The 14,313-nt window shown below is 40.4% G+C and overlaps 2 protein-coding genes and 1 non-coding gene across 4 annotated transcripts; 2 read left to right on the forward strand and 1 right to left on the reverse strand.

The window, feature by feature from the left end:
* The first annotated feature begins 111 nt into the window (after positions 1-111).
* On the forward strand, positions 112-6,017 carry LOC136447803 (MOB-like protein phocein). Of its 2 annotated transcripts, none has more exons than XM_066446866.1 (7): positions 112-217; positions 2,020-2,183; positions 2,840-2,888; positions 3,447-3,533; positions 4,859-4,938; positions 5,311-5,422; positions 5,833-6,017. In XM_066446866.1, the coding sequence occupies exons 1-7, from the start codon at positions 125-127 to the stop codon at positions 5,947-5,949; spliced, it is 702 nt and encodes a 233-aa protein (XP_066302963.1). In that variant the 5' UTR covers positions 112-124; the 3' UTR covers positions 5,950-6,017. The 2 variants fall into 2 exon arrangements, with proteins under 2 accessions (XP_066302963.1, XP_066302964.1); XM_066446867.1 differs by having other exon boundaries at positions 2,840-2,882; positions 5,833-5,993.
* A 1,501-nt stretch (positions 6,018-7,518) lies between these two features.
* Positions 7,519-7,592, reverse strand: Trnan-guu (transfer RNA asparagine (anticodon GUU)). Its single transcript has one exon. It is a non-coding gene; the product is annotated as a tRNA-Asn (tRNA).
* A 219-nt stretch (positions 7,593-7,811) lies between these two features.
* LOC136447012 (COMM domain-containing protein 3-like) lies at positions 7,812-12,393 on the forward strand. The gene is made up of 8 exons (XM_066445679.1): positions 7,812-7,992; positions 8,619-8,730; positions 9,278-9,341; positions 9,723-9,757; positions 10,333-10,393; positions 11,288-11,344; positions 11,991-12,050; positions 12,274-12,393. The coding sequence occupies exons 1-8, from the start codon at positions 7,851-7,853 to the stop codon at positions 12,331-12,333; spliced, it is 591 nt and encodes a 196-aa protein (XP_066301776.1). The 5' UTR covers positions 7,812-7,850; the 3' UTR covers positions 12,334-12,393.
* Positions 12,394-14,313: the final 1,920 nt, after the last annotated feature.

The following is a 14,313-nucleotide window of genomic DNA, read 5'->3' on the forward strand; positions in this document are numbered from 1 at the left end:
AACAGTCTAACGGCACTTTGATTTTTTTAACCTATTAAAAATGTAAAATTTTACAAAAATTTATAACACAACACTGCAAACAGGTATGATTGTACAAAGTAGTATTTAAATTATTCAAGTTCTGATGCTAGTAATGGTATCGCCCAAACCCAAAATGGCGGCCGCTACTGAAGATCCGGCGATTTTGAGAAGAAACCGTCCTGGCACAAAAGCGCAGGTTTGTAGGTTTTCTATAATAATTTCGGCGACATTTCCTAATAATAAACTCTCTATAGATATATTAGGAACTCGGAGAGTTCATAATACGAATACAGAGCGTACAGATATAGGATAAATAGTCACTGAAAAATTATGTGGGCGGCAGAGTTCAGAAGAAACATGATCTGTCAAAGTGGCCATCTGTATCGTTCGGTTTAGATTTTCTCAAGTTGCTACCAAAGAAAGATGGCTGGAATGTTATGTATTCGTTAAGAAGGGATGAAAGATTACCAGACCTTAGAGAAATGTTACACAGAGGGAGAGAAAGGTCTACAAATTGACCATGTTGATCGGAAGCCGGCAGTAGCAGCTCTACAAAATTGTCAAATTTCTGACTAGATCATACATACACCAAGGAGGTTACAGGGATTTGATGATGTACATCCTAATGTCATTTGAAATGTTATCATATTCCGTAAATCGTCATGGTTGTGGCTTACAGCCCCGATTGGGCATGTTGTGAAGCGTTGCATCAGTCCTTTCGGATGGGGCAGTAAAGTCGGTGACCAGCGTACGTGGTAACAGGTCAACTCGCCCCAAGTCCAACTCGCCCCAACTATTTACGACCAACTCGCCCCAGTTTAGGGCTTATGAAACTTGGTTTTATATGCATATCTCTGGCTTCTAAATATTATTTAACATGCTGACAAAGCTTCGTTACTCAATATCTTAACATTCTCTTCTCTGTTCGGCATTTAACGCCGATTGATGCCGAGGGCGCCGGCTGGCCATGCTGCATGTCGGCCCGCCTGGTTCACCGGGACCTGCGCCCGCTCGCGATCGCTCGCTGTAATCTCAAGCATGGCTGATGACTGCTGACTCAAATTATTCTTCAAGTACATGCTCCAAGAAGCTAACTTAAAGTTTCCTAGCACATAAGGCAAGCAACAGTATTTCGGATCGCCATGCTTGAGACTAGAGCTAGCGGCCGTACACGGTGACACGGCGGGCCGACGTGCTGACCGGGCTCGCCAGCGACTCCCGAGTTCGTTGCTAAATACGTGCCCAGCAAAAGAAAACAAATGTTAAATTAGAGTCACAAGGTTTATTGACATGTAAAGTAATATTTAGAAGTAGGATTTATGGATGTAAAACCGGTATAAAACCAGGTTTGATAAGCCCTAATTTGGGGCGAGTTGGTAGTAAATAGTTGGGGCGAGTTGGACTTGGGGCGAGTTGTCTAGGATTCGCGTACGTGTATATTGGGGCCATATTATTAGGGGAGCTTCATAATTTTTGTCAAAACTGTGCACGTAAAAGAACCCAGCACACTGATGTGCTTGACATAAAATGTGGTGCATAAAGAAGTGCAAAATTTATATCATTGAAAAAGCATATCTCCAGCTAGCCGTGGCGACTAACTAAGAGCATTTTTGCTTGATATTACATATACTATCCCTTCTTAGTCGTGGGGCAGTACATAGTCCCAAACCTGCTCGTGCGATGCCGGCCTTTTAACTTGCACGCCGGGCCCGATGCTTGTTCTCCCTGAACTCCCAACGCACTTACCTGGGATGCCGGGCTTTAGTAACGCTGGAAACCCCAAGTTAATCCACAACAGGGCTTGATGCAGCAGAAGTCAATAGAAAACAGCATTGGGCCCGCTATTTTGCTTCAAATTGCAAGGAGAATGACGTAATGACATGTGTAGCCTTCGTTAGTCGCCACGGCTAATCCCCAGCACTATATGTGCCACATTTGTACTAGCCTTCAGAAAAGTATCACTGTAACACTGCTGCGATTGTGTCTGGTTCTCCCCAGGACTTTTACAACTGGCCGTACGAGCCGTTTGAGGAGATGGACAGCACGTTGGCGGTACAACAGTTCATCCAGCAGAACATCCGCCTGGACCACAACAACATCGACAAGATCCTGGAACCTCCCGAGGGTCAGGACGAGGGTGTCTGGAAGTACGAACACCTCAGGTAACGATACCGTTCATTTTAAGTTTGCAGTGTACATAGGCATTTAGCGCTGTTTACATGAAAATGGGATTTTAAAACGCCAGTGGGGTGTCGGAAACTCCTCCCAAAACAGCCATTTCTTTGTATCAAAATAGACCATTGTTTTGAATATCGCCCATTCACAAGTTTTAATGCAATGTGCTTGGCCAAGAAAGCTACAAATTTTCATGAATTTTAGCAAAATAATCAAGAAAAGAAGGGAAAAAAATCCCTAAATTTGGAAAGCTTTTCCATTTTGCTTTAATTGGTATACATGTACATGTATCTTGTACTTGCATGTACTAAGTATGCACTCTTGTCAATAATTAAAGGACATGAACTTTGAAATCCGTGTCTCTGTTTTGTCTTGTCACTGTCTTTTTTGGTAAGAAGACCACATGTCTAAGAGTAAGACAACCGAGCATGGGGAAGAGGTTTGGAGGACCAAAGACATGTACATTATGATGATTTTCGACTCTCAACTAAAAATACCATGAACATAAACTGTTTTTCACGTTTTACGTAAATACATGTAGAGACCCTGACAGTGCCCATCAGAGGATGGTAACAGGTAAGATTCATTGAAAGATCTTTGCCATAACTGCTTGCAAAATGTGTTTGTTTTCTCTGTGTTTCAGACAATTCTGCTTGGAGCTGAATGGCCTGGCTGTCAAGTTACAGGTAAATGTAAGTCATGGACGAGAAGTCGCTTACTGCTTATTCTGCATGCGCATGCTAATTTGATAACGGTCAATAGTTTATTCTAACCCTATTCAAGCTGCCAATGTAATATTTTTCATGATTAGTAAGCAAAGCTATGCAAATAGAAGTGAAGCTATACTAACAAAAAGAGTTTTGTAATTGTAGTTTTAAACAAGGTTCAAGTTTACACCAAATAGTAGATGATGATGATGATGATGTAGACCAGTTGCACAATCCCAAAGCCATTTTGAAAGTAGTCTACCATTAGACTGTGATCTGCATGTAAACAAGAACAGTATGGTTTGGTGTTTTAGAAGCAGAAACAAGTTTGCAAAAATAGATATTCCAGACATACTATTCTGTTTCACTCATCTCTTATGTGTTGATGCGTATCCAGGTAGTAAGATACGCAATATAACAGTTCCTCAAGTAACTGGGTAGGTTTTGAAAATGGTCAAATGTTTGAGGTAGCATCCACAACTTTTTGTCAGTGACTCATTTCATATGTGGTTAAGTGAAATAACTTGATGATATTTTCTCCAGACTGAGTGTAACCCGGAGACCTGTACCCAGATGACAGCTACAGAGCAGTGGATCTTCCTGTGTGCAGCCCACAAGACACCCAAGGAGGTTAGGCTAAGTCTACTCACTCACTTTCTACTCAAATTATAGACAACTTACATGTTGGGTGCTACTGCTAGACAATGTTTTGATTCGTAACCAAAGTAATGAAACAAGAGTAACAAGAAATGCTTTTAAAACAAGCTGGCCACGTAACCATTAGATAATGGTGAATCACTGAGGATGAAATGGTGGTTGTACGTGTAATGACTTGTATAGACTTTGTTACGCCCTGCCCTCCCCATCGATCGTCACATATGTATATCTTGCACCGTCACAATTTTTGCCAGCCTTTGCTGCATGATAGCTAATGGCTTCACTACTGTCCTACGTATTTTATCAGTCGAAGTAAAAATCAAATCTGGGATGGCGTTTAGATTGCAAGGATGAATTCAAGTTGCATTTTACACACATTTACCAACTATAGTCAGCCACGAGTAATAGTGAAATGCATGGTGAGGAAAGTGCCCTCTGGCTATTCTCCAAGCAGAGGCTTCGATCGAGAGGGGTAGTTTTGTCCGGGATTTTAACGTTCCTCTCCTCTCACCTCTGCCTCAGAACGCATAAGGGCGGGGCTGTTCTTTCAGAATCGGTGTGGCTGCCCCTCCCTTTGTACCATTAATTTATCGTTAGGCAAAGAGTTTTACTGCCCGGGGATTAGCGCGGCTCCGGTAACTTGGGGGAGTGTGCAGCCAGCTGGGCGGGCACCCTGCTGTCTCCTCTACACTCAGTTTGAATGGCTCCCGCCAGATTGAAAGCATCATAACATAACGTAAACATTCCACACATGATGATAAATGTTTTTAAGGAATCAAAGTAGGCGTTATACTGTTACATTGAACTGTCTACAGTAGTTCTAAACGACCATTTTCTTTTCCCAAAGTATGTACAGTGGGTCACTGCGTTTCTGGACCGGCAGACCGGAAACACCTGTGGCGCAAGGGCAGAAACACTACAATCCCTTGGCAGACTTAGCACCTACTTTCAAAATGGCCTTTATGTGTCAAAGTGATTAGATTTAAAAGGCTTGATGCCTTCCGATATCTTGCAGAGGTGAGAGGAGAGGAACGTTAAAATCCCGGACAAAACTACCCCTCTCGATCGAAGCCTCTGCTTGGAGAATACCCTCTGGCAATCATCTGGCCTGTCTGCTTTTAAGCTATCTTTTTGTGCTTTTAAAAAAGCACTAAAAGAGTCCAACAACACCAGCTTTCCTGCCATAAGTACACTTATTTCTGCCAACAAAATCTCTTTTCTATTACAAGACAACACAGCACATGAAGACATATATGATATACTGTTATTGTAAGTGTTGTGTCTTTGTTTTTCCCCAGTGTCCAGCCATAGACTACACCCGCCACACACTAGACGGAGCAGCTTCACTGCTCAACAGTAACAAGTACTTCCCTAGCAGGTAAAGTCCTCTGAGTCTCTTGTATGTTCCTTTCATGAGATGCTGAAAGTCCAAATAGACATTCTCAGAAGAAGAAGTTGAACCCAATAAGTTAGAAATTAGTGTCAGTATTTAGAGTAGTCAATGTTGTATAGTTCATCATTGTCTGTCTGTCCTTTTCATGTTACATGTACTTGCAATTAGCCTACGGGCAAGAACTTGCAATAAACGTTCAATTCTGTTTCTTTCATTATTACCTTGTCAAATTCTTCTGGTAAAAGTGCAGGTCGTGGCTTTCGGTAGTTGTGATCTTTCTTGATCAGTTTTTGTAAATGAGCAGGGAAAGGAGACAACAAAGTTGTAAACGTGTGTCGTGTTTGCCTTTGCTTTCAGAGTAAGTATAAAAGAGTCGTCGGTAGCCAAGCTGGGGTCTGTGTGCCGGCGAATCTACAGGATATTCTCACATGCCTACTATCACCACAGGAACATATTTGATGAATTTGAGGTAAGAAACCATCTACTTCTTGACAATCCTAATAATTTGTCTCTAACTTCTAAGGTATTGTATCTATGTTAGGTAAAAATTGAATGGCTTTTTTTGTTGCTTTTGAGTAACATTTTAACAGACAGCTAAGTCCAAACAGGTTACATAAATCCGCCACTTTGAAAAACAGTGGGATTGAGAGATCTCTAGTGCAGCACCCCCAGGTATGCACAGTTTAGATACATAGGACCTAGGAGTGCATTATACTGGAGGACATTGGGTTGGAGATCTGTTTGGACTCTCTTTCCAGGGTGGCAGAATTATGTACCCTGGTGGAATTATACCATAGTCTTTCATTCCTTATATTTGTCTACATACATGTACATGTACATGTACAGAAATGACACTCTTTTTTCTGTTTTCCTTTCCAGAATGAAACTTGCCTGTGTAAGCGGTTCACCGTGTTTGTAACCAAGTACAACCTCATGTCCAAGGACAACCTGATCGTACCCATCCTAGAGGAGGGGCCAGGGGAGAGTGAAGCCTAAAGAGGGAGGAGCTTGAGGAAAGTTAAGCCTAAAGGGGGAGGGGTTTGAGGGAAGTGAAGCCTAAAGGGTGAGGGGTTTGAGGGAAGTGAAGCCTAATGGGGAGGGGTCTGATGAAAGTGAAGCCTAAAAGAGGAGGGGCCTGAGGAAAGTGAGTCATAAAAGGGGAGGGGCTTGAGGAAAGTCAAGCCTAAAGGGGGAGGGGCCTGAGGAAAGTCAAGCCTAAAGGGGGAGGGCCCTGAGGAAAGTCAAGCCTAAGGGGGGGGGGGGGGGGGGGGCTGAGGAAAGTCAAGCCTAAAGGGGGAGGAGCCTGAGGAAAGTCAAACCTAAAGGGGGGGGGGCTTGAGGAAAGGGGGGGTCTACAAACACAGGTACACAAGAGGGGGGGGGGTGACAAAGGCCTAACCATGCAATGTTTCCTTTTGGCTCTATCTAATAGCCTGCACAGATTTGGTATACGGTAGACAGGTCTTCAAAGTGGGTGTTATGGAGTGAACACTTTTTTGGTGCAGAAAATCAAGGAAAGAACCCAACATGTTAACTAATGTCCAGCTTGATTGTGAATTCTATAGTATTCCTAAGAAAGTACATCACACTAACATGTACTTTGTAACAGAATGGTTTTATGGTTAGAGTAGCTGAGTTGTAGATGTGGTCATCATTTTATAAAAAAAGGAGGTTCTAAGCATCCTTGCATGATGTTGTGTGAGTAATATACATAAGAGTACAGACGCAGTTACGAAGGTAACGTTACATATATGTCCAGATAGGCAATAGCTTTTTTTACAGTGTCGTGACTGAAAAAGAGTCCTATGAATGATAGACAACATTTAGCTTATAGAATGTTGTATGCAAGAAAGAACGATGTGTTGGAATTGATTTCTTTTATACAAAATATAAAGATTTGTGAACTGTACAGATAAGAGCACATTTTTCATCCATATTTAGGGACAGCCATGTTTTTTTATTACTGATGTGTACAAGTTATTCATGATTGTGTTGCATTTTGTGCAGCTATTTTATGTAGTCTAATAAATATTGGTACATGTGTAACATATCATCAGTTTGAGTCTGGTTGATTATCTTGGTTTTCTTAAGCTTCTTGATAAAGTTCTAAATTAACTACTTTAGTCAGAAATACAGACAAAATAATATTACAATCTTTGTACACAAAATAATACAGTGTATTACAATCTTTGTACACAATCTTTGTGTAATGCCACCCATTATTAAAAAAGACTGGTGGCCACAAAAGTAAATATCCAATGAGCTTTAAAAAATTAACTTTCTAATGGCCTTGATTTATAGAAAAGAAGCCTCAACGTGCAGGAGCCACAACAGTAACGTTACATCTGCTTTGAGATTCCTTTGGGAACGGACCGCCTGCTAGTGTCAGCGCCTCTAGCGAATCATAACAGAACAGCAGGGAATTATCTCTCAAGTTTACTTCCTGTTGATCAAGGTATCAGATAAAGGCAAAACAAGAGGCTGTAACTTAAAGGTTCAAAACACCGTCAAAATCTATGTCTCGTGTGGAAAAGAGTAGATAGAAAGTAAAATAAAAAGGAATTCCGTCCCTGGGTGGGCTTGAACCACCAACCTTTCGGTTAACAGCCGAACGCGCTAACCGATTGCGCCACAGAGACTTCGATGGAGACGGGTGGAAAGTAATAGCAAATGAACAATCCGTAAATGTATTTCTTACACAAAACTGATTAGTCCACAGATTCAATCTTTATTTATCAGTATGTTTTCGAAAGATTGATTAATCTAATAGAAATCCCTCTGAATACTGTTTCTCTGTCAGTTTTGCTCCTGGAACGTGGATTTGATTGTGTCCGGTCTTGATCCCAGGGCACTGCCCCACACCTCCCTGTGGGCACGAGATTCTAGAATCAACCAAGATGGAGTTTAGTACGGAAGTCCAAGAAGGACTTCAATTATGTGGAGATTCGGCTCATATCAGCGACCCAGCCTTCAACTTCCTGGTCAAGTCAGCCTGCGATACCCTCTTACACGGCAGGCAGCGAGACAGGGATGTTTTAGGTACATTGTAGACTGCTATGTATTGAAATATTATACGACTACCGAGGAAAACGCCCCCCTCCCCAAATCTTTTACGTCCGCTGGATAGTCCTTGGTGGATAGTCACTCCTATCTTTGAAGAACGTTTTATTTGAGGATTTGAGCGTTTATCAACAAAAAAAATAATAATTTCAAATAATAGCCATCGTTTGATCTGATGATTTATCTCTGTATGATACGAACAGGCCCATGCATACTAGTAAAATTATTTTTCTCGAGTTCTCTAACGGGGGTATTCAATGGCCGGTGGGGGATCCAAACTCCGGTAAATTTTTAAAATCATTGTTGCGGAGATATGCATATGCACATTATAAGTACAACTAGTTATGAGCTAAAAACTTGTAAATAACTGCAAAGTCAGAGTATATTGTTGTTGTTGTCTGTCCTTGTTTTACTTTTGTGTGTCGAAGTTGATATTAAACTTTTAAAGCCCCAACGGATAAAGATTTTAAAAATTGCACACGTTTAACGCCTTCCTTGCAGGTTGACGAGCAAACTTATCGAGAAAATGGCCCTCGAAACTCTTTAATCATTCACCGTTCACTACTATCACTAAATCTTGACCATACCTTGTTGTCCATATGCAGGTGACCCCAGTGTTAGCCAGTCGGACCCCTCTGTACTGAAGCAGGTTTTCGCTTCTCTCATCACCCTGTTTCTGGAGGCAGCTAAACACAATGCTGACTCAACCAACACCAGGTAAGAACACAGTCATAGTACAAGGCCTGGGTTCCATTCCTGTTGTGGGAACCACTGAAATGCACGAGGCGAGTAGACTAGTACAGTCTCCTGGCTCCCAGGAAGCGAACCTGGGCCTGCCAGTGCACAAACCGAACGGCGAACACACTTACCACTAGGCTAAAAGGTTCAAACAAGTTAGACTGGTCAGTAAGTGGCGCTTGAACCCCACTGTTGCACATTCACGAATTGCATTTGTCCTTCAGGATGGGGACATAAAGCTGTTGACCCTGTGTATTAGGGACCTCCAGGTGTAAGCCCATGTAAAAGAACCCAACACACTTATCGAGAATAGTAGGGATGACCATGTGTAGCAAAATAAAGCCGCACTGCACTACCACTAGCTACTCGAAAAAGCACCATGCTTCACCTCAGTTGACAACTGCTTTACCTTGTTTTTGTTTTTTGTTTGTATTTCTTGACCAAAATGGGCAAGACTAATAAATATAAGATTGGTCTATTGTATCTTGGAACATTATGTAACCTCTTTCATTCAATCTTCCTACAGCTCTCTTCTTGAAGACAGCAAGATGAGTCCAGATAGAATAGAGGCCTTTAACAATGTCTACATGGTAAGTATGGTTATCTTTGTGGCCATTCAGAGATGATATTGTAAGCAGATACAAGATGACTACATAAAGCTAAGGCATTGTAATCTCCAAGCAGATCTATTGGTGGCAATGACAGTATCCAATGGGAAAAAGAAGCATTATTGGCCACTGAGCGATAATGCTTCTTTAATGCCCTTTGGATACGGTCATTGCCACCAATAGATCTGCTTGGAGATTAAGGCATAAACCAAAGAGGGCCAAGAGATATGCATGTGTGGCAATTTTTACGGTAATGGTCATTTTTCATTAATGGTATGTTGTGTTGCATCATTCTGCTTTTCTTGCTGCCAATTTTTTATTTATTTTGTCATAATAATGGGCAAATGTTATTACATTTTTCAGAGTAACAAGATAGAGCTCCAATCTGTGTTAAGCAGGTAAGTCCACACGTCATGTTGTGCCAGATATGAACTAAGTTCAATATCCTCAAACCAGAAGATAGATATAGAATACAACACTGTGTATTCTGTATCGCCCCAGGTACCAGGCCGACCGAAGGCGATCCAACCAGCGGGAGGGCTGGGAACCGAGGGTGATTCGGAATACACCATGTTGTATTTTATTATTTTTTTATGTCATACCCACAAAAAAAACACACACATTTCAATGCGACATGTGCCAGAAATTGAGAAAAACTTTAATTCCAACATCCAATGCCGATATGCGAATTTTCGACAGTAGCACAACAGGCAGACACAAAGTGCATTCGAATCATTTGATTGGGAGCCTGTGTGATAAAAGTGAAGCTCGTGCGATAACACATAATATCGCCCAGTCCGGACATCCATATGTTCCGACACCCACTAACCCTATTCCTAACATATGGGTGTCCGAAGGTAGGGCTGTCCCTGGTACTAGTAGTTCCTTGCACAGACAAGGCTACCTTTCAAAGTTGATGAAAAATGTTGTTCTTTTACTGACATCCTAGTTTTGTTTTTCTCTACTGTTCCAGTACAGGGAGTGGTTTCCCCCACATAGTGGATGTAGACTGGAGACTCGACTACTACATGAAGGTACGGTCATGTTGTACATGTAGGCTTTACAGTTGTGTCTCCATCATTCCTCTGTTAGAAATGAAAAATGTAGGATACATGTATAGGTTCGGGATGATAAGAGAGGTCTACACAAGCATTAAGTTGCATTCATTGTATAGGAGAAGTACCCATCTTTGTTTTTATAGCCCTTGGGCCATACATGGCCACTACTGCAGAGAGCTAGTCCATTGGAGTATGTTCAACCATGTAGGTTCTATCAAGAACCTCCTTAATTGAGCTCCCATCACTCACTCACTCTCTCCCATAGCTTATTCAGCGGTAGGGACAGCATAGCATTCAGTAAAGGTTCTCCACTGCTGGTGATCTTCGGCCAGTCTGGCCATCTGGTACCCTGGGAGTCCAGACACCGTAATCGGCGTGCCACCGAGCACCGCACGCGCTCCCAAGCTTTCCCGGCCCACCCTCCCGCTGCCCCCCGAAGACCGACCCCGCCCCAATCTCCGCTGTAAACCCAATCTCCGCTACCGTATATTGGCTAGCGGAGCTTGGGTTTATAGCGGAGAGTGGGAGGCGCCGATTACGGTGTCTGGACTCCCAGGGTAGCCATCTGGTTGGCTGTATGACCAGTCCACTCTTTCAGTTTCAAGCTCCCATACTCTTTCTTATAATTGTGCCAAGTGCAAATCAGAGAAAGCAGTCAATATCATTTTAAAGTACCTAAGTTCTAACTGTTAGTATGACTCTGTAGTGTTCATCTTGCATTCGTATGGTTGGGGTTCAAAAGAGTTTGAACCCCCAACCATACGAATGCAAGATGAACACTACAGCCTACGGGCCATCACACTGGTTGCATAACATAAAACCACCCAAATATTTCACGATTTAGAACAAAGTTTTTTTAATCTATCACAGAATAACCACTTGGACCATGTGAATGAACCAACATACCTGGTTACACTGAAGACAGAGGTAGGTTTTCTTATTTATTTGCTGTTGTATTATCTACAATATGAGCAAGAAGAAACATGTGAATGTGTTTTTTTTTTAATGTGTCTGTTTGTTTGCTTGTGTGGTAGCATTTATTAAAAGACAGGAAAATGGCTGATTTCCACATCCTAGGCACATTGGAGACACTGACTGAAAGTTAGGTCGAAAGCAGGGCTGTCCCTTAGTCCCAGGACGAAAATTTGCTACTTAGAACACCCAGTCCGTCCCTAAGTCTAATCTTCATGGCATGAAGTTGATGAAAATGTATCTTCGTAAAATGACGAATTTAACAATGGAAATTCAAAACATGGGCTCCTAACAATCAGTGGGATGGAAAAACATTAAAAGCTTGTATTGTTTTGAATTGTTGCAATTTTTAATAAAGATAAAAGCTGGAGACAGCCCTGGTCAAAAGTCTCGGAATAGGTTCCTGTCCTCAATTTTCTGCCACATATGCATTTCTGTTGCTTTATGAAAGCCATTGAGAAAATACACTGAACAGAATAAGCCAGAAATTTACAATAATGAATTAGAGAAGATATTCACAAAAACTAGAAAAATTTCACGGAGGTATGACCTTGTGAAATCTTTGATGCTTTCATGCTAAATCGTTTTTGTTTAAACCTAGGAGCCAGGAAGTTCTCAGTTGAAGGATGTTCAATTTGCTTGCACTGTGGAGCAACTACAGGTACTTGTTCATTTGTTTATTTATTTTCTGTCATTTTTATCCAGGGATGCCCAGCTCAGTGATTAACACTGCTTTGGAGTGGGGCTCTGTGTCATACATAAATGAATAAAAAACAAGTAGTAAACATATGGTAGAATTCATACACTCAAATGTTATTTGATTGCAGAAAAAAATACATGTGCTGTATTTTCTATTTATATGACTCTTCTTCTTGTTGTTTCAGGACATGGTTGGGAAACTTAAGGATGCTTGCAAGAGTATGGAGAAAGCCAGCCAATCATAACCTCCCTTATATGGGACAGGGGACTTGAAAGCATTCCAACTTGCTTTGATATATGCAAAATCTAAATCTTAACCTTTTCATCCCCTTAAGAAATTTTAGGAATGAGTTTGAATCAGAAGGATATTTCAGATGTCTGTTATCATTGATTTGTCAAATTTGTAATGAATTTTGAATATTGTTCTATTGGCTGTAATTCTTTACAGCCTAATAAATAAATCAAATCATTAACTGATTTTTTATCTGAAAATGGAGACAAATGTTCTCAGAATTTGAAATAAAGTGTTTCTTTAATAATTATCCCAAATGCCAAATTTTGATACAAGAGTGATCTTTTCAAAAATCTGGAACTGATACAGGACTTCTCAATTATGAAATAAGATTTCAATAGTATTCCTGAATTGAATACCTACTTAAATATCATTTATCATAGGTTTACACATTCACAGTATTATACAACTACACTAAAATTCTGTATGCTACAACAAAGACACAAGAAAAACACTTTTTACATAGCTGTACAATAAACCAAATTGTTTAATCTCTGTACCATGGGTTATATACAATGTGTTGTGTACTGTTTTCTAGGTCCATAGTTCATTAACATACAAGCTGGTGCAGTCCAATGCTGTAAAGGATACAAGTCATAAATACCTTTAAGTTAATGGTACGGCCATACGTTGATTTAATTATATGGATGACATCCGCACGAGCATCAATTTTCGTCTATTTCCACACAAAAAAACGTTTTCGACCATACTGCAAATCATGCAAAGCAGCTGCAAAATGAGAAAATATGTGCTGTATATTGCAAAAAATATTTCGAGAAACAGAATTTGCTAATGTCATAGAATGCCACAGCCAAAGAAGAAGATGTGAAAGAACAAAAATGAAGAATCTATTATTCGGTATACCATGTTCTTTGTGTTAAATTTTGTTCATCCTTCCTGAACATGTAGGTTTCATGACAAATGCAACTTCATTATGCCATACTTTTTATTTATTTCCACGCTCGCATGAATTTTGGGGTTCTCAGAGGATGTCACCCATATAATCAAATCAACACAGCCTAATCTAGAGACAGATAGATATCAATGTTCACATGGAAAGCGAATGTATGCTATTTCTTTTCATACTATCTGTTCCAATCCTTAACATTTTTGTACTCGTCTTTAAACATTTTGACACATATAATTCACATACAAGTACTGATTCGTTGCACACTTTTTGTGGCCATGGTTTTCAATGTTTTGAATTGGAATGGCTTTTAACAAACAACATTTTTCTTTTACACAAGTGTATTCTCATACCTGTACTGTTTTAAGTGTAAACTTTAAGGAAGCCTACATTAGTGTTCACTTTAAATAGCTAAAACTTGTTGACAAAGGGAAGAAATATCATTACCACATATTGCACCCTAACATAGGTTTTAAGTATACCTACATTGATTCTGAACATAATGTGATCTATTAGAACGTTTAATAAAGAAAACAGCAAAGTTTATGCCAAAATCTTTCTTAAGAGAGTGACCAAAAAGTATATAAAACAAGTTAACTGCCAAAACTGTGAATCGAATACTGCGAAACAGAACCGTCAAAACAGAAACTACTGTGAAGAAAGACAACATTGGTGGAAGGGGAATAATAAATACATAACATTCTTCTTCGTTAAAACAACACCGTAAAATACAACTTGTGGATAAAGGTCTGTTTTACACTGCTGCCTTGTCATTGATCCACTAATTTTGTCCGATTCTGCAGTAATTTTTCTTCTTAGCTTCCATCTTACAAAAACTACCTTTTTTCATCAAAGCCAATCACTTTCTTGGGTATATGTCATATAAAAATAAGCTCTAATCAACTAGTTGTTGCTAGCTTGATTGAAACAAGAAGTAGAAGCAACATAAACAAAGACTATATGCTTCACTGTATATCTAAAGTCCAGCCCTCTCCAGGCAAAAGTTAAAGCCACAATAGTTGTAAT

The sequence above is a fragment of the Branchiostoma lanceolatum genome, chromosome 13, assembly GCF_035083965.1.
Source record: "Branchiostoma lanceolatum isolate klBraLanc5 chromosome 13, klBraLanc5.hap2, whole genome shotgun sequence".
NCBI classification, from domain to species: domain Eukaryota; kingdom Metazoa; phylum Chordata; class Leptocardii; order Amphioxiformes; family Branchiostomatidae; genus Branchiostoma; species Branchiostoma lanceolatum.

Excerpts from the sequence above, each read along its gene's own strand:
- LOC136447803 (XM_066446866.1), top strand. The coding sequence starts at position 125 with ATGCTAGTAATGGTATCGCCCAAACCCAAAATGGCGGCCGCTACTGAA. Across the intron at positions 218-2,019 it reads GTCCTGGCACAAAAGCGCAG|GACTTTTACAACTGGCCGTA; the intron begins GTTTGTAGGTTT and ends GGTTCTCCCCAG. Across the intron at positions 5,423-5,832 it reads ACATATTTGATGAATTTGAG|AATGAAACTTGCCTGTGTAA; the intron begins GTAAGAAACCAT and ends TTTCCTTTCCAG.
- LOC136447012 (XM_066445679.1), top strand. The coding sequence starts at position 7,851 with ATGGAGTTTAGTACGGAAGTCCAAGAAGGACTTCAATTATGTGGAGAT. Across the intron at positions 9,342-9,722 it reads CCTTTAACAATGTCTACATG|AGTAACAAGATAGAGCTCCA; the intron begins GTAAGTATGGTT and ends TACATTTTTCAG. Across the intron at positions 9,758-10,332 it reads CTCCAATCTGTGTTAAGCAG|TACAGGGAGTGGTTTCCCCC; the intron begins GTAAGTCCACAC and ends CTACTGTTCCAG.